The 17,253-nt window shown below is 55.2% G+C and overlaps 2 protein-coding genes across 2 annotated transcripts in view; both read right to left on the bottom strand.

Annotated features, from left to right (window-relative positions):
- ETFB (electron transfer flavoprotein subunit beta) lies at positions 1 to 9,434 on the bottom strand. The gene is made up of 6 exons (XM_077789800.1): positions 9,340 to 9,434; positions 8,137 to 8,295; positions 5,090 to 5,242; positions 3,693 to 3,755; positions 2,813 to 2,971; positions 1 to 1,771 (listed from the first exon to the last, which is right to left on the bottom strand). The coding sequence occupies exons 1-6, from the start codon at positions 9,394 to 9,396 to the stop codon at positions 1,598 to 1,600; spliced, it is 765 nt and encodes a 254-aa protein (XP_077645926.1). The 5' UTR covers positions 9,397 to 9,434; the 3' UTR covers positions 1 to 1,597.
- Positions 9,435 to 11,403: 1,969 nt separating this feature from the next.
- Positions 11,404 to 17,253, bottom strand: part of LOC110483038 (potassium-transporting ATPase alpha chain 1) — a 32,338-nt gene continuing 26,488 nt past the window's right edge. Inside the window, exons 16-20 of the mRNA XM_077789810.1 lie at positions 16,334 to 16,479; positions 14,695 to 14,828; positions 12,979 to 13,080; positions 12,336 to 12,427; positions 11,404 to 11,455 (exon numbers count right to left, since the gene is read on the bottom strand). Coding sequence (XP_077645936.1) covers positions 11,427 to 11,455; positions 12,336 to 12,427; positions 12,979 to 13,080; positions 14,695 to 14,828; positions 16,334 to 16,479 — 503 coding nt within the window. The 3' untranslated portion in view covers positions 11,404 to 11,426. The remainder of the gene's footprint in view (positions 11,456 to 12,335; positions 12,428 to 12,978; positions 13,081 to 14,694; positions 14,829 to 16,333; positions 16,480 to 17,253) is intronic.

Below are 17,253 nucleotides of genomic sequence, written 5' to 3'. Positions count from 1 at the left end.
TGGGGTAGAACTGGGATATACTGGGACAGACTGGGATGAAGCGGGCTCAGATGCGTCCGGCGTGCCTCAGTTTCCCCAGCAGGCTCTCAATGCTCTATACAGCACCGGGATAAACTGGGACAAACCGGAACAAACTGGGGTAGAACTGGGATATACTGGGACAGACTGGTCTGAAGCGGGCTCAGATGCGTCTGGCGTGCCTCAGTTTCCCCAGCAGGCTCTCAATGCTCTATACAGCACCGGGATGAACTGGGACAAACTGGGACAAACCAGAACAAACTGGGGTAGAACTGGGATATACTGGGATATACTGGTCTGAAGCTGGGGCAGATGCGTCTGGCGTGCCTCAGTTTCCCCAGCAGGCTCTCAATGCTCTATACAGCACTGGGACAAATCGGAACAAACTGGGACAAACCGGAACAAACTGGGGTTAAACTGGGATATACTGGGACAGACTGGGAAGGCACTGGGATGAACCGGTGTCAGATGCGTCCGGCGTGCCTCAGTTTCCCCAGCAGGCTCTCGATGCTCTATACAGCACTGGGACGAACTGGGACAAACTGGAACAAACTGGGGTTGAACTGGGATATACTGGGAAGGCACTGGGATGAACCAGTGTCAGATGCGTCCGGCGTGCCTCAGTTTCCCCAGCAGGCTCTCCACGCTCTATACAGCACCGGGATGAACTGGGACAAACTGGAACAAACTGGGGTAGAACTGGGATATACTGGGATATACTGGTCTGAAGCTGGGTCAGATGCGTCCGGCGTGCCTCAGTTTCCCCAGCAGGCTCTCAATGCTCTATACAACACTGGGACAAATCGGAACAAACTGGGACAAACTGGGGTTGAACTGGGATATACTGGGAAGGCACTGGTTTAAACCGGGGTCAGATGCATCCGGCGTGCCTCAGTTTCCCCAGCAGGCTCTCGATGCTCTATACAGCACCGTGATAAACTGGGACAAACCGGGACAAACTGGGGTTGAACTGGGATATACTGGGAAGGCACTGGTTTAAACCGGGCTCAGATGCGTCCGGCGTGCCTCAGTTTCCCCAGCAGGCTCTCGATGCTCTATACAGCACCGGGATAAACTGGGACAAACTGGGACAAACCGGAACAAACTGGGGTTGAACTGGGATATACTGGGAAGGCACTGGGACGAAGCGGGCTCAGATGCGTCCGGCGTGCCTCAGTTTCCCCAGCAGGCTCTCAATGCTCTATACAGCACCGGGATAAACTGGGACAAACTGGGACAAACCGGAACAAACTGGGGTTGAACTGGGACAGACTGGGATGAACTGGTGTCAGATGCGTCCGGCGTGCCTCAGTTTCCCCACCAGGCTCTCGATGCTCTATACAGCACCGGGACAAATCGGAACAAACCGGAACAAACTGGGGTTGAACTGGGATGTACTGGGATATACTGGGAAGGCACTGGGAAGGCACTGGTCAGCAGCAGGTCAGATGCGTCCGGCGTGCCTCAGTTTCCCCAGGGCGCTCTAAATCCTCTGTACAGCACCGGGATGAACTGGGACGAACCGGAACAAACTGGGGTAGAACTGGGATATACTGGGACAGACTGGGATGAACCGGGGTCAGATGCGTCCGGCGTGCCTCAGTTTCCCCAGCAGGCTCTCCACGCTCTCCAGCCTCTCGCCCGCCGCCCGCGGGGGCGGCTCGTGCAGCTGCAGCAGCCGCAGCCGGGGGGGCCCCGTGGGCAGCCCCAGCTCGGCCGCCGGCACCACCTGCAGCGGCTTCTTCTTGGCCTTCTGCCGCGGGGAGACGGGATTACGGGGATTTTGGGATTTTTGGGATTTTGGGGATTTTGGGGGATTTTTTGGGGTTTTTTTGGGGGTTTTTTGGGGGTTTTATGGGGATTTTTGGGGGTTTTTTGGGGGTTTTTGGGGATTTTTGGGGGTTTTTTGGGGATTTTTTGGGGATTTTTTGAGGATTTATTAGGGATTTTTACGGATTTTTTTGGGGGATTTTTTGGGGATTTTTGGGGCCGTCCCTGGATTTTTGGGGATGTTTTTTGGGGGATTTTCGGGGCTGTATCCCTGGGATTTCGGGGATGTTTTTAGGATGTTTTGGGGGGATTTTCGGGGTGATTTCGGGGATGTTTTTAGGATGTTTTTGGGGGGAATTTCGGGGCTGTACCCGGGATTTTGAGGATGTTTTTTGGGGGGAATTTCGGGGTGATTTCGGGGATGTTTTTAGGATGTTTTTGGGGGGAATTTCGGGGCTGTATCCCTGGGATTTCGGGGATGTTTTTAGGATTCTCGGGGGGATTTTCGGGGCTGTAGCCGGATTTTTGGGGATGTTTTTTGGGTGATTTTCGGGGCTGTATCCCTGGGATTTCGGGGATGTTTTTAGGATGTTTTTTGGGGGGATTTTCGGGGCTGTACCCGGGATTTTGGGGGTGTTTTTTGGGGGGAATTTCGGGGTGATTTCGGGGATGTTTTTAGGATTTTTTGGGGGGATTTTTGGGGCCATCCCCGGATTTTTGGGGATGTTTTTGGGGGATTTTCGGGGCTGTACCCGGGATTTTGGGGATGTTTTTTGGGGGGATTTTCGGGGTGATTTCTGGGATGTTTTTAGGATTCTCGGGGGGATTTTCGGGGCTGTACCCGGGATTTTGGGGATGTTTTTTGGGGGGAATTTCGGGGTGATTCCGGGGCTGTTTTTAGGATGTTTTTTGGGTGATTTTCAGGGCTGTACCCGTGATTTTGGGGATGTTTTTTTGGGGGAATTTCGGGGTGATTTCGGGGCTGCTTTTAGGGGATTTTCGGGATTTTTGGGCCCCCTCTCACCATGATGTTGGGCAGCGTGGCGTAGCGGGGCTCGTTGAGCCGCAGGTCGGCCGTCAGCACGGCCGGCAGCCGCAGCCGCAGCGTCTCCAGGCCCCCGTCCACCTCCCGCTGCACCCGCACCGCGCCCGCCTCCAGCGCCACCCGCGAGGCGAAGGTGCCCTGCGGGACCCGGAGGGACTGGGACGGACTGGGAGGGACTGGGAGGGACTGGGAGGGACTGGGAGGGAACTGGGAGGGAATGGGAGGGAACTGGGAGGGATTGGGAGGGATTGGGAGGGAACTGGGAGGGATTGGGAGGGAGTGGGAGGGAACTGGGAGGGACTGGGAGGGACTGGGAGGGACTGGGAAGGACTGGGATGGAACTGGGCGGAACTGGGATGGACTGGGACCAGTTTGGGCTGGGCTGGGACCAGTTTGGAGCAGGCCCCGCCCCATTTCCAGAGCCCATGGGGTGAATATATCCCACAATGCCCCGCGCTTTAAAGGGTGAATATATCCCACAATGCCCCGCGCTTTAAAGGGTGAATATATCCCACAATGCCCCGCGCCAAGGGGGTGAATATATCCCACAATGCCCCGCGCCAAGGGGGTGAATATATCCCACAATGCCCCGCGCCAAGGGGGTGAATATATCCCACAATGCCCCGCGCTTTAAAGGGTGAATATATCCCACAAGCCTCCGCCGCGGGGCATTGTGGGATATATCCCCCTATGCCGCGGTGCATTGTGGGATATATCCCCCCTATGCCGCGGTGCATTGTGGGATATATCCCCCCCTCCACCGCGGGGCATTGTGGGATATATCCCCCCTATGCCGCGGGGCATTGTGGGATATATCCCCCCGGGGTGGATGTATCCCATGATGCCCCGCGCGCTCTACCTGCGGCCAGTCCAACATGGCGGCCAGGAGCTGCCCGGTCTGGTTGCAATCGTCATCGATGGCCTGGGGAGGGGGGGACAGCCGATCGATAGGGGATCGATAGGTGATCTATGGGGGATTCACCCTCCCAGCGCCCGGGGGAGCCGCCTGGGGGGGATCTATAGGGGATTAATGGGCTCGATAGGGGATCAATAGGCACCTATAGATGATCTATAGAGGATTAATAGGGCTCCATAGGTTTCTATAGGGTATCCCTAGGGATTAATAGGGATCAATAAGGATCAATAGGGATCAAAAGGGATCAATAGGGGATCAATAGGGATCAACAGGGATCAGTAGGGATCAATAGCGATCAGTTGGGGCTCGATCAGTTTCTATAGGGATTAATAGGGAACCAATAGGGATAAATAGGGGATCAATAGGGAACCAATACGGATCAATAAGGATCAATAGCGATCAGTAGGGGATCTATAGGGCTCCATAGGTTTCTATAGGGATCCATAGGGATTAATAGGGAACCAATAGGGATCAATAGGGAACCAATAAGGATCGATAGGGAGCAATAGGGATCAATACAGATCGATAGGGGATCAATAGGGGATGAATACGGATCAATAGCGATCAGTAGGGGATCTATAGGACTCTATAGGTTTCTACACGGATCCATAAGGATTAATAGGGAACCAATAGGGATCAATAGGGGATCAGTAGGGATCAATAGGGAATAAATAGGGATCAATAGGGACCTATATGGATCAATAGGGATCGATGGGGGATCTATAGGGCTCCATCAGTTTCTATAGGGATCCATAGGGATTAGAAGGGAACCTATAGGGATAGACAGGGGATCAATGGGGAATCAACAGGGAACCAATACGGATCAATAAGGATCAATATGGATCAATAGCGATCGATAGGGGATCTATAGGGCTCCATCAGTTTCTATAGGGATCCATAGGCACTAATAGGGAACCTGTAGGGATAGATAGGGGATCAATGGGGAGTCAATAGGGAACCAATAGGGATCAATAGGGAACCAATATGGATCAATCAGGATCAATAGCGATCGATAGGGGATCTATAGGACTCCATAGGTTTCTATAGGGATCCATAGGCACTAATAGGGAACCTATAGGGATAGATAGGGGATCAATAGGGAATCAACAGGGAACCGATAGGGATCAATAGGGAACCAATACGGATCAATAAGGATCAATAGGGATCAATAGCGATCAGTAGAGGATCTACAGGGCTCCATAGGTTTCTATAGGGCTCCATAGGGATTAGAAGGGAACCTATAGGGATAGACAGGGGATCAATGGGGAATCAACAGGCAGCCGATAGGGATCGATAGGGAACCGATAGGGGATCGATAGGGATCAATAGCCCCGCCTCACCTGCTTGCCCAGCAGCACCAGCTGCGGCTGCAGCTGCCGCGCCAGCGCCGCCAGCGCCGCGGCCGCCTCGCGGGGCCCCGCGGCCGCGCCCTCGGCCAGCTCGGCCAGCACCGCCCGGTCGGCGCCCATGGCCAGGGCCGTGCGCAGCGTCTCCTGCGGCAGGGAAGGGGTTAATGAAATGTGCCGAAATTGGCAAAATTCACCCCAAAAATGGAACCAAAATGGCACAAAAATGGTCAAAAACGGCCCAGAAATAACAAAAATAACCCCAGAAATAGCCCAAATCAGGGCCGTGCGCAGCGTCTCCTGCGGCAGGGAAGGGGTTAACGGAATTTACCGAAATTGGCAAAATTCACCCCAAAAACGGCGCAGAAACGGCAAAAAACGGCACAAAAACGGCCAAAAATGGCCCAAAATAGCCCAAATCAGGGCCGTGCGCAGCGTCTCCTGCGGGAGGGAAGGGGTTAATGAAATGTGCCGAAATTGGCAAAATTCACCCCAAAAATGGCGCAGAAATGGGCAAAAACGGCCAAAAAACGGCCAAAAAATGGCCAAAAACGGGCCCGAAATAGCCCAAATCAGGGCCGTGCGCAGCGTCTCCTGCGGGAGGGAAGGGGTTAACGAAATGTGCCGAAATTGGCAAAATTCACCCCAAAAATGGCACAAAAATGGGCAAAAATGGCCAAAAAACGGCCAAAAACGGGCCAAAAACGGGCCAGAAATAGCCCAAATCAGGGCCGTGCGCAGCGTCTCCTGCGGGAGGGAAGGGGTTAACGAAATGTGCCGAAATTGGCAAAATTCACCCCAAAAACGGAACAAAAACGGGCAAAAACGGCCAAAAAATGGCCAAAAACGGGGCAAAAACGGGCCAGAAATAGCCCAAATCAGGGCCGTGCGCAGCGTCTCCTGCGGGAGGGAAGGGGTTAATGAAATGTGCCGAAATTGGCAAAATTCACCCCAAAAATGGCACAAAAATGGCACAAAAACGGTCAAAAAATGGCCAAAAATGACCCAAAATAGCCCAAATCAGGGCCGTGCGCAGCGTCTCCTGCGGGAGGGAAGGGGTTAACGGAATTTACCGAAATTGGCAAAATTCACCCCAAAAATGGAACAAAAATGGGCAAAAATGGCCAAAAACCGGCCAAAAAATGGCCAAAAACGGGCCAGAAATAGCCCAAATCAGGGCCGTGCGCAGCGTCTCCTGCGGGAGGGAAGGGGTTAACGGAATTTACCGAAATTGGCAAAATTCACCCCAAAAATGGCACAAAAATAGCACAAAAACGGTCAAAAACGGCCAAAAATGGGCAAAAACGGCCCAAAAATAACCAAAATAACCCCAAAAATTCCCCAAAATCCAGGTTCTCCTCGGGGAGGAAGGGGTTAACAAAACACACCGAAATGGGAGGAAATCGCCCCAAAATTGGCCAAAACAACCCAAAAACAACCCAAAAATCACTCCAAAACTACTCAAAAAACAAACATTTTCAACGCCCCAAAAACGCCCCAAAAATCCCCAAAATAAACCGACAAAAAAAAAGCCCCAAAAATACCCAAAATTGCCCCAAAAATTCCCGAAATAACCCCAAAAAAACGGCAAAAAACCAAAAAAAGGCTCAAAATGACCCAAAAACGCCCAAACCCCAAAATTCCCCCGATGTGCCTCAGTTTCCCCCAATGTGCCTCAGTTTCCCTCCGTTTTTTCCCATTTTCCCCCCGTTTTTCCTCATTTTTTCCCCGTTTTTTCCCGAATTTTCCCCTCCAGGTGCCCCCAGGTGTGCCCAGGTGCGCCCAGGTGTGCCCAGGTGTGCCCAAACCCCAAAATTCCCCCAATCTGCCTCAGTTTCCCCCAATGTGCCTCAGTTTCCCCCAATGCGCCTCAGTTTCCCTCCCATTTCCCCCATTTCCCTCATTTTTTCCCCGTTTTTTCCCATTTTTTCCCCGTTTTTTCCCCAATTTCCCCTCCAGGTGCCCCCAGGTGCCCCCAGGTGTGCCCAGGTGTGCCCAAACCCCAAAATTCCCCCAATCTGCCTCAGTTTCCCCCAATGTGCCTCAGTTTCCCTCAATGTGCCTCAGTTTCCCTCCCATTTCCCCCATTTTTCCCCATTTTCTCCCCGTTTTTTCCCCAATTTCCCCCTCCAGCTGCCCCCAGGTGCACCCAGGTGTGCCCAGGTGTGCCCAGGTGCGCCCAGGTGTGCCCAGGTGTGCCCAGGTGCGCCCAGGTGCCCAAATTTCCCCCAATGTGCCTCAGTTTCCCTCCCATTTCCCCCATTTTTCCCCATTTTTCCCATTTTCTCCCCGTTTTTTCCCCAATTTCCCCCTCCAGCTGCCCCCAGGTGTGCCCAGGTGCCCCCAGGTGCCCAAACCCCAAAATTCCCCCAATGTGCCTCAGTTTCCCTCAATGTGCCTCAGTTTCCCTCCCATTTCCCCCATTTCCCCCATTTTTTCCCCGTTTTTTCCCATTTTTTCCCCGTTTTTTCCCCAATTTCCCCTCCAGGTGCCCCCAGGTGTGCCCAGGTGTGCCCAAACCCCAAAATTCCCCCAATCTGCCTCAGTTTCCCCCAATGTGCCTCAGTTTCCCTCAATGTGCCTCAGTTTCCCTCCCATTTCCCCCCATTTTTCTCCGTTTTTTCCCATTTTTTCCCCAGTTTTCCCCTCCAGGTGTGCCCAGGTGCGCCCAGGTGTGCCCAGGTGTGCCCAAACCCCAAAATTCCCCCAATGTGCCTCAGTTTCCCCTAATGTGCCTCAGTTTCCCCTGTTTTTCCCCATTTTTCCCCATTTTTTCCCCATTTTTTCCCCAGTTTCTCCCTCCAGGTGCCCCCAGGTGTGCCCAGGTGCCCCCAGGTGTGCCCAGGTGCCCCCAGGTGCCCAAAATTTCCCCAATCTGCCTCAGTTTCCCCCAATGTGCCTCAGTTTCCCTCAGTTTTTCCCCATTTCCCTCCCGTTTTTCCCCGTTTTTTCGGGAATTTCCCCCTCCAGCTGCCCCCAGCTGCCCCCAGCTGCCCCCAGGTGTGCCCAGGTGTGCCCAGGTGCCCCCAGGTGCCCCTCACCTGGCTGGCCCTGGTGCCCAGCGTGGCCACCACCACCTCGGCGGCGGCGCCGGCCTCGCGCAGGCGCACGGCCTCCTCCAGGGCGATCTCGCAGAAGGGGTTCAGCGAGTGCTTCACGCCCTGCGTCTGCACCGCCGCCCCGCCCGGCGCCACGCGCACCTGCGGGCGCACCTGGCGCAGGTGAGGGCGCCGCCGCCGCCCGCGGGGTTTGGGGGGGGGGGTTTGGGGGGTTTTTTGGGGGGATTTTGGGGGGATTTGGGGGATTTTAGGGGGGGTTTGGGGGGTTTGGAGGTGGGTAAAGGTGGGTACAGGTGTGCCCAGGTGTGCGCAGGTGTGCCCAGGTGTGCCCAGGTGTGCCCAGGTGTGCGCAGGTGTGCCCAGGTGTGCCCAGGTGAGTTCTTTCCACCCCAGACTAAAAACGCTCCCAGGATTTTGGGGATTTTGGGATTTTTTGGGTTTTTTTGGGGTGTTTTAGGAGGTTTAGGGGGGTTTGGGGGGTTGGTAGGTGGGTACAGGTGTGCCCAGGTGTGCCCAGGTGAGTTCTTTCCACCCCAGACTAAAAACGGCCCCAGGATTTTGGGGAATTTGGGGATTTTTGGGGTTTTTTTGGGGAATTTTGGGGATTTTAGGGGCGGTTTTAGGGGTTGGTAGGTGGGTAAAGGTGGGTACAGGTGTGCCAGGTGTGCCCAGGTGTGCCCAGGTGAGTTCTCTCCGCCCCAAACTAAAAATGGCCCCAGGATTTTGGGGATTTTGGGCAATTTTGGGGGGATTTTTGGCATTTCTTGGGGAATTTTGGGGATTTTTTGGGGAATTTTGGGGATTTTAGGGGGGGGTTTGGGGGGTGTGCCCAGGTGTGCCCAGGTGTGCCCCATAGACTAAAATTCAGGATTTGGGGATTTTTGGGGTATTTTGCTGGTTTTTTTGTATTTTTTAGGGGTTTTTCTGTATTTTACGGTGTTTTTATGGGTTTTTTGGCCATTTTTGGTGTTTCTTGGGGGATTTTTGGGGCTTTTTTGGTGTTTTTTGCTGTTTTTTGAGGGGTTTTTTGGCTTTTTTGGGGGTTTTTTTGGGGGATTTTTTTGGGGTTTTTTTCGGGGATTTCGGGGGTCCCGCGGTGGGAGGGGCTCGGGGGTGCCCCCAGCTGTGCCCAGCTGTGCCCAGGTGTGCCCAGGTGTGCCCAGGTGCGCCCAGGTGCGCCCTTACCTTGACGGCGAAGTCAATGACGCGCTTGACCCCCACGAGCACGCGCAGCGCCGCCATGGCTGCCCCGCTGGCCACGCCCACCGCCACGCCTCCCGGTGACGTCACCGCCAGCTAAGCCACGCCCACAACCCCGCCACCGCAAACGTCATCCTCGCGGACAAGCCACGCCCCTTTATGCAAATACGCTTCAAAGCCACGCCCCCCTCGCTGAAGCCACGCCCCCTGGCGGGGCGGGGCGCCGAGGGGCGTGGCCTGGGCGCGTCACGTGACGGGAAGAAGCGCCCGGGTGGTTTTTTTGGGGGAATTTTTGGGATTTTTGGGGATTTTGGGGATTTTGGGGGATTTTGGGGATTTTTGGGGGTTTTTTGGGGGGGTTTTGGGGATATTTGGGGGGTTTGGGGTTTTTTTTGGGGGGGTTGGGGATTTTTGGGGGTTTTGGGGATTTTTGGGGGGGTTTTGGGGAGTTTGGAGTTTTTTGGGGATTTTGGGGATTTTGGTTTTTTGGGGGGTGGGGGTTTGGGGATTTTTGGGGGATTTTGGGGGATTTTGGGTTTTTTTGGGGTGGCTTTAGGGATTTTGGGGGGGGGTTGGGGGTTTTGGGGGATTTTGGGGGATTTTAAAGTTTTTGGGGGGGGATTTTGGGGGTTTTGGGGATTTTGGGGGGTTTTTGGGGTTTTTTTGGGATTTTGGGGATTTTTGGGGGGGGTTGGGGATCTTTGGGGGGTTTTGGGGGTTTTTTGAAGGTTTTTGGGGATTTTGGGAGATTTTAAAGTTTTTTGGGGGGGGATTTTGGGGATTTTGGGGGGTTTTTGGGGTTTTTTGGGGGATTTTGGGGGATTTTAGGGTTTTTGGGGGTGGCTTTAGGGATTTTTGGGGGGGGTTTTGGGATTTTGGGGAATTTTGGGGATTTTTGGGGGAGGTTTGGGGATCTTTGGGGGGTTTTGGGGATTTTTGGGGGATTTGGGGGGATTTTGTGGTTTTTTGGGGGGGATTTTGGGGGTTTTGGGGCTTTTGGGAATTTTGGGGTTTTTTTGGAGTGGCTTTAGGGATTTTGGGGGGGTTTTTGGGAACATTTGGGGATTTTTTTAGGGGTTTTTGGGGATTTGGGGGGTTTTGGAGGTTTTGGGTTATTTTAGAGGTTTTGGGGTGGTTTTGGGGATTTTTTGGGATTTTGGGGGGATTTTTGGGGAATATTTTGCAGGTTTTTTTGGTTTTGGGGATTTTTTTGGCATTTCTGCATTTTCAGAGATTTCTTTGGAATTTTTTGGGATTTTCGGGGAGATTTTTTTTTCTTTTGTCTTTCGGGGATTTTTTGCGTCCTTTTTTAAATTTTTGGGATTTTTTTTTTCTTTTTTTGGGGATTTTTTTTTTCTTTTTTTAATTTTTTTGAGGGATTCGGGATTTTTTTGGGGCGGTTTTTTGGGGGTTGTTGGGATTTTTTTTTTTATTTTTTTGTGATTTTTTTTTTTTTTGTTTTTCGGGATTTTTGTGGGTGGGGGTTGTGTTTTTGCTATTTTTGGTGGTTTTGGTGTTTTTGTGATTTTTTTAAAATTATTTTTGTATGTTTTGTGATTTTTTTGGTGATTTTTTGCTGATTTTTTTGGTGATTTTTGGGGTTTTTTTGGTCTTTCCACGAGCAATAAACACCTGCACACACCTGGCCGAGTCACCTGTGCCTTTATTTGGGGGGGGGGAGGGGAGGGGATCGAGTCCAGGGGTGGGGGAGGGGCCCAGGTGTGCCCAGGTGTGCTCAGGTGAGTTCCAGGTGTGCCCAGGTAAATTCCAGGTGTGCCCAGGGGTGCCCAGGTGAGTTCCAGGTGTGTTCCAGGTGTGCCCAGGTAAATTCCAGATGTGCCCAGGTGTGCCCAGGTGTGCTCAGGTGAGTTCCAGGTGAGTTCCAGGTGTGCCCAGGTAAATTCCAGGTGTGCCCAGGTGTGCTCAGGTAAATTCCAGGTGTGCCCTGGGGTGCTCAGGTGAGTTCCAGGTGTGCCCAGGTAAATTCCAGGGGTGCCCAGGTGAGTTCCAGGTGTGCCCAGGTGAGATCCAGGTGTGTTCCAGCTGTGCCCAGGTGTGCCCAGGTGTGCCTCTCAGTAGTAGAGCTCCCGATCCCACCAACCTGGGAGGGGAAAGAACCCGGACAGGTGAGGGGCGGGGCACCCCCAGGTGTGCCCAGGTGCCCCCAGGTGTGCCCAGGTATCCCCCAGGTACCCCCTGGGTGTGCCCAGGGGTGCTCAGGTGTATCCCAGGTGTATCTCAGCTATGCCCAGGTGTGCCCCAGGTGTGCCCAGGTACCCCCCAGGTGTGCCCAGGTGTGTCACTCACTGCCCGGGTGCCCCCAGGTGTGTATCCCAGGTGTGCCCAGGTGTGCCCAGGTGTGCTCAGGTGTGCCAGGTGTGTGCCCAGGTGTATCCCAGCTGTGCCCAGGTGTGTGCCCAGGTGTGTCACTCACTGCCCGGGTGCCCCCAGCTGTGCCCAGGTGCCCCAGGTGTGCCCAGGTGTGTATCCCAGGTGTGCCCAGGTGTGTGCCCAGGTGCCCCAGGTGTGTCACTCACTGCCCGGGTGGCCCCAGGTGTGTACCCCAGCTGTGCCCAGGTACCCCAGGTGCCCCCAGGTGTGCCCAGGTGCTCCAGGTGTGCCCAGGTGTGTTACTCACTGCCCGGGTGCTCCCAGGTGTGTATCCCCGGTGTGCCCAGGTGTGCCCAGGTGCCCTCCCAGGTGTGCCCAGCTGTCTCCAGGTGTGCCCAGGTGTGCCCAGGTGTGCTCAGGTGTGCCAGGTGTGTGCCCAGGTGTATCCCAGCTGTGCCCAGGTGTGTGCCCAGGTGCCCCCAGCTGTGCCCAGGTGCCCCAGGTGTGCCCAGGTGTGTGCCCAGCTGTCCCCAGGTGTGTATCCCCAGTGTGCCCAGGTGTGCCCAGCTGTCCCCAGGTGCCCCCAGGTGTGCCCAGCTGTCCCCAGGTGCCCCCAGGTGTGCCCAGGTGTGCCCAGGTGTGTCACTCACTGCCCGGGCGTCTCCTCACGCCGAGTTTCCGGATCTCGTCGTAGACGAGGATGAGGAGGCCGAAGGGCATCGGCACCAACCACCACTGGAACCTGGGGGGGCACACCTGGGCAGGTGAGGCGGGGGTACCCCGGCGTGCCCCAGGGGTGCCCAGGTGTGCCCAGTGTGTGCTCAGCTGGTTTTTGGGGTGCCCAGGTGTGTGCCCAGGTGGTTTTGAGTGGTGCCCAGGTGATTTTGGGGGTCCTCAGGTGGTTTTGGGGGTGCCCAGGTGTGCCCAGGTGTTTTTGGGGGTGCCCAGGTGTGCCCAGGTGTGTGCCCAGGTGGTTTTGGCGTGGTTCACAGGTGGTTTTGGGGGTTCCAAGGTGTGCCCAGGTGGTTTTCGGGTGGTGCCCAGGTGGTTTTGGGAGTGCCCAGGTGTGCCCAGGTGTTTTTGGGGGTGCCCAGGTGTGCCCAGGTGTGCCCAGGGGTGCTCAGGTGGTTTTGGGGTGGTGCCCAGGTGTGCCCAGGTGTTTTTGGGGGTGCCCAGGTATGCCCAGGTGCATTGGGGTGGTTCACAGGTGATTTTGGGGTGGTTCCCAGGAGGTTTTGGGGGTGCCCAGGTGTGCCCAGGTGTGCCCAGGTGTGCCCAGGTGTGCGGGCTCACCTGATGGGCATGAAGTTGAAGACGTTGGGCATCCCCGGGCAGTAGCAGAGGAAGCAGCCGATGCACACCTGGAACACGATGGCCACCAGCAGCGTGCGGTTCCTGAAACACACCTGAGTGTCACCTGTGTGACGTCATCAGCTGTGTGACATCATCACCTGTGTGACGTCATCACCTGTGCGACATCATCACCTGTGTCACCTGAGCTACCTGTGACACCAGCAGCGTGCGGTTCCTGAAACGCACCTGAGTGTCACCTGTGTGACGTCATCAGCTGTGTGACGTCATCACCTGTGTGACGTCATCACCTGTGCGACATCATCACCTGTGTCACCTGTGTGACGTCACCTGTGTCACCTGTGTGACGTCATCACCTGTGTGACATCACCTGTGTCACCTGAGCTACCTGTGACACCAGCAGCGTGCGGTTCCTGAAACGCACCTGAGTGTCACCTGTGTGACGTCATCACCTGTGTGACATCACCTGTATGACATCACCTGTGTCACCTGTGTGACGTCATCACCTGTGTGACCTGAGCTACCTGTGACACCAGCAGCGTGCGGTTCCTGAAACACACCTGAGTGTCACCTGTGTGACGTCATCACCTGTGTGACATCATCACCTGTGTGACCTGAGCTACCTGTGACACCAGCAGCGTGCGGTTCCTGAAACACACCTGAGTGTCACCTGTGTGACGCCATCACCTGTGTGACATCATCACCTGTGTCACCTGTGTGACATCATCACCTGTGTGACATCACCTGTGTCACCTGAGCGTCACCTGAGTGTCACCTGTGTGACGTCATCACCTGTGTGACATCATCACCTGTGTCACCTGTGTGACATCATCACCTGTGTGACATCACCTGTGTCACCTGAGCGTCACCTGAGTGTCACCTGTGTGACGTCATCACCTGTGTGATGTCATCACCTGTGTGACATCATCTGTGTCAGCTGTGTCACCTGTGTGACATCATCACCTGTGTGACGTCATCACCTGTGTTACATCATCACCTGTGTCACCTGTGTGACATCATCACCTGTGTGATATCGTCACCTGTGGGACATCACCTGTGTGACATCACCTGTGTCACCTGTGTGACATCATCACCTGTGTGACATCATCACCTGTGTGACGCCATCACCTGTGTCACCTGAGCTACCTGTGACACCAGCAGCGTGCGGTTCCTGAAACGCACCTGAGTTACCTGAGTGTCACCTGTGTGATCTCATCACCTGTGTGATATCGTCACCTGTGGGACATCACCTGTGTGACATCACCTGTGTCACCTGTGTGACATCATCACCTGTGTGACATCACAAATTTTCACCGATTTTCCCCAAATTTTCGCCGTTTTTCCCCATTCCCCCTTCCCCAGGTGCGCCCAGGTGCGCCCAGGTGCGCCCAGGTGTGCCCAGGTGTGCCCAGGTGTGCCCAGGTATCCCAAAATCCCCAAATTTTCACCGATTTCCCCCAAATTTTCACCAATTTTCCCCGGATTTTCGCCGTTTTTCCCCATTCCCCCTTCCCCAGGTGTGCCCAGGTGTGCCCAGGTGTGCCCAGGTCTGCCCAGGTATCCCCAAATCCCCGAATTTTCATTGATTTCCCCCAAATTTTCACCAATTTTCCCTGAATTTTCGCTGTTTTTCCCCCGCCAGGTGCCCCCAGGTGTGCCCAGGTGTCCCCAGGTGCGCCCAGGTGTGCCCAGGTGTACCGGAAGAGCCCCTGCTGCAGCAGGGAGAGGCGGCGCGTCTTGCGGATCAGCACGTCGGCGATCTGGCACACCTCGATGCTGATGAAGAAGACGGTGTAGCAGGTGTACTGCTGGTACCTGCGCTGCCCGAAGGTCTGCGGGGGCACGGCGCCAGGTGAGCCAGGTGCGCCCAGGTGCGCCCAGGTGCGCCCAGGTGTGCCCAGGTGCGCCCAGGTGTGCCCAAATCCCCCCATTTTCACCCATTTTCCCTGATTTCCCCCCCAATTTTCACCATTTTCCCCCATTTCCCCACCCCCAGGTGTGCCCAGGTGTGCCCAGGTGTGCCCAGGTGTGCCCATGTATGTCCAGGTGTGCCCAGGTGAGCCAGGTGTGCCCAGGTGCGCCCAGGTGTGCCCAGGTATCCCCAAATCCCCCCATTTTTATTGATTTCCCTCCAATTTTCACCAATTGTCCCCAAATTTTCACCAATTTTCCTCAATTTTCCACCATTTTCCCCCATTTCCCCACCCCCAGGTGCCCCCAGGTGCGCCCAGGTGTGCCCAGGTGAGCCAGGTGCGCCCAGGTGCGCCCAGGTATCCCCAAATCCCCCCAATTTTTATTGATTTCCCTCCAATTTTCCCCAAATTGTCACCATTTCCCCCCATTTTCCCATTCCCAGGTGTGCCCAGGTGCGCCCAGGTGTGCCCAGGTGTGCCAGGTGTGCCCAGGTCTCCCCAGGTATCCCCAAATCCCCCAATTTTCACCAATTTCCCCCAAATTTTCACCGATTTTCCCCAATTTTCGCTGTTTTTCCCCCGCCAGGTGCCCCCAGGTGTGCCCAGGTGTGCCCAGGTGTGCCCAGGTATCCCCAAATCCCCCAATTTTCATCAATTCCCCCCAACTTTCCCCAAATTTTCACCGATTTCCCCCAAATTTTCACCGATTTCCCCCCAATTTTCGCTGTTTTTCCCCCTCCAGGTGTGCCCAGGTGTGCCCAGGCATCCCCAAATCCCCAAATTTTCACCGATTTCCCCCAAATTTTCACCAATTTCCCCCCAATTTTTGCTGTTTTTCCCCCGCCAGGTGCCCCCAGGTGCGCCCAGGCGCGCCCAGGTGTGCCAGATGTGCCCAGGTGTGCCAGGTGTGCCCAGGTGTGCCAGGTGTGCCCAGGTCTCCCCAGGTATCCCCAAATCCCCCAATTTTCATCAATTCCCCCCAACTTTCCCCAAATATTCATCGATTTTCCCCAAATTTTCACCGATTTTCCCCCAAATTTTCACCAATTTCCCCCCAATTTTCGCTGTTTTTCCCCCTCCAGGTGCCCCCAGGTGTGCCCAGGTGTGCCCAGGTGTGCCCAGGTGTGCCCAGGTGCGCCCAGGCATCCCCAAATCCCCAAATTTTCACCGATTTCCCCCAAATTTTCACCGATTTCCCCCCAATTTTCGCTGTTTTTCCCCCTCCAGGTGCCCCCAGGTGTGCCCAGGTGCGCCCAGGTGTGCCCAGGCATCCCCAAATCCCCAAATTTTCACCGATTTCCCCCAAATTTCCCCCAAATTTCCCCCAAATTTTCACCGATTTCCCCCCAATTTTCGCTGTTTTTCCCCCTCCAGGTGCGCCCAGGTGCGCCCAGGTGTGCCCAGGTGTGCCAGGTGTGCCGCACCCACTGCTGGCCGTAGCTGTCCTGCAGCTCCTGCTCGTGCGCGTCCTCCCAGCGCGGGCGCAGCCCCAGGACCAGCAGCGGCCACCAACCCTCCTGAGCCATGGCCACGAAGTAATCGGTGAAACCGGCCAGGGACTGGATCACACCTGGGCAGGTGGGACAGGTGAGATATGGACAGGTGGGACAGGTGAGATATGGACAGGTGAGATATGGACAGGTGAGATATGGACAGGTGAGCAGCACAACCCTCCTGAGCCATGGCCACGAAGTAATCGGTGAAACCGGCCAGGGACTGGATCACACCTGGGCAGGTGGGACAGGTGAGATATGGACAGGTGAGACAGGTGGGACAGGTGAGACATGGACAGGTGAGCAGCACAACCCTCCTGAGCCATGGCCACGAAGTAATCGGTGAAACCGGCCAGGGACTGGATCACACCTGGGCAGGTGAGACAGGTGAGACAGGTGAGACAGGTGGGACAGGTGGGACAGGTGAGATATGGACAGGTGAGATATGGACAGGTGAGATATGGACAGGTGGGACAGGTGAGACAGGTGAGACAGGTGGGACAGGTGAGATATGGACAGGTGGGACAGGTGAGACAGGTGAGACAGGTGGGACAGGTGAGATATGGACAGGTGGGACAGGTGGGACAGGTGAGACAGGTGAGACAGGTGAGATATGGACAGGTGGGACAGGTGAGACAGGTGGGACAGGTGAGACAGGTGAGGGACAGGTGAGGGACAGGTGAGACAGGTGAGGGACAGGTGAGAGACTGCAGAACACCTGGACAGGTGAGGGACAGGTGAGACAGGTGACACAGGTGAGAGACAGGTGAGGGACTGCAGAACACCTGGACAGGTGAGGGACAGGCCAGAGACAGAGCAGACATGGCACAGGTGAGGCAGACTTGTGAGGT

This window comes from Lonchura striata, chromosome 37 (genome assembly GCF_046129695.1).
Source record: "Lonchura striata isolate bLonStr1 chromosome 37, bLonStr1.mat, whole genome shotgun sequence".
In the NCBI taxonomy this organism is placed as follows: Eukaryota; Metazoa; Chordata; class Aves; order Passeriformes; family Estrildidae; genus Lonchura; species Lonchura striata.
The sequence above is the reverse complement of the archived record's forward strand: the minus strand, read 5'-3'. Positions and strand labels throughout refer to the sequence as shown.

What these genes read in the sequence shown, in the direction of transcription:
- ETFB (XM_077789800.1), bottom strand. Translation starts at nt 9,396, where the DNA reads ATGGCGGCGCTGCGCGTGCTCGTGGGGGTCAAGCGCGTCATTGACTTC. An exon ending in TCATTGACTTCGCCGTCAAG is followed by an intron (nt 8,296 to 9,339) that starts GTAAGGGCGCAC and finishes GTGCGCCCGCAG; the next exon opens with GTGCGCGTGGCGCCGGGCGG. An exon ending in CCATGTTGGACTGGCCGCAG is followed by an intron (nt 2,972 to 3,692) that starts GTAGAGCGCGCG and finishes CGGGTCCCGCAG; the next exon opens with GGCACCTTCGCCTCGCGGGT.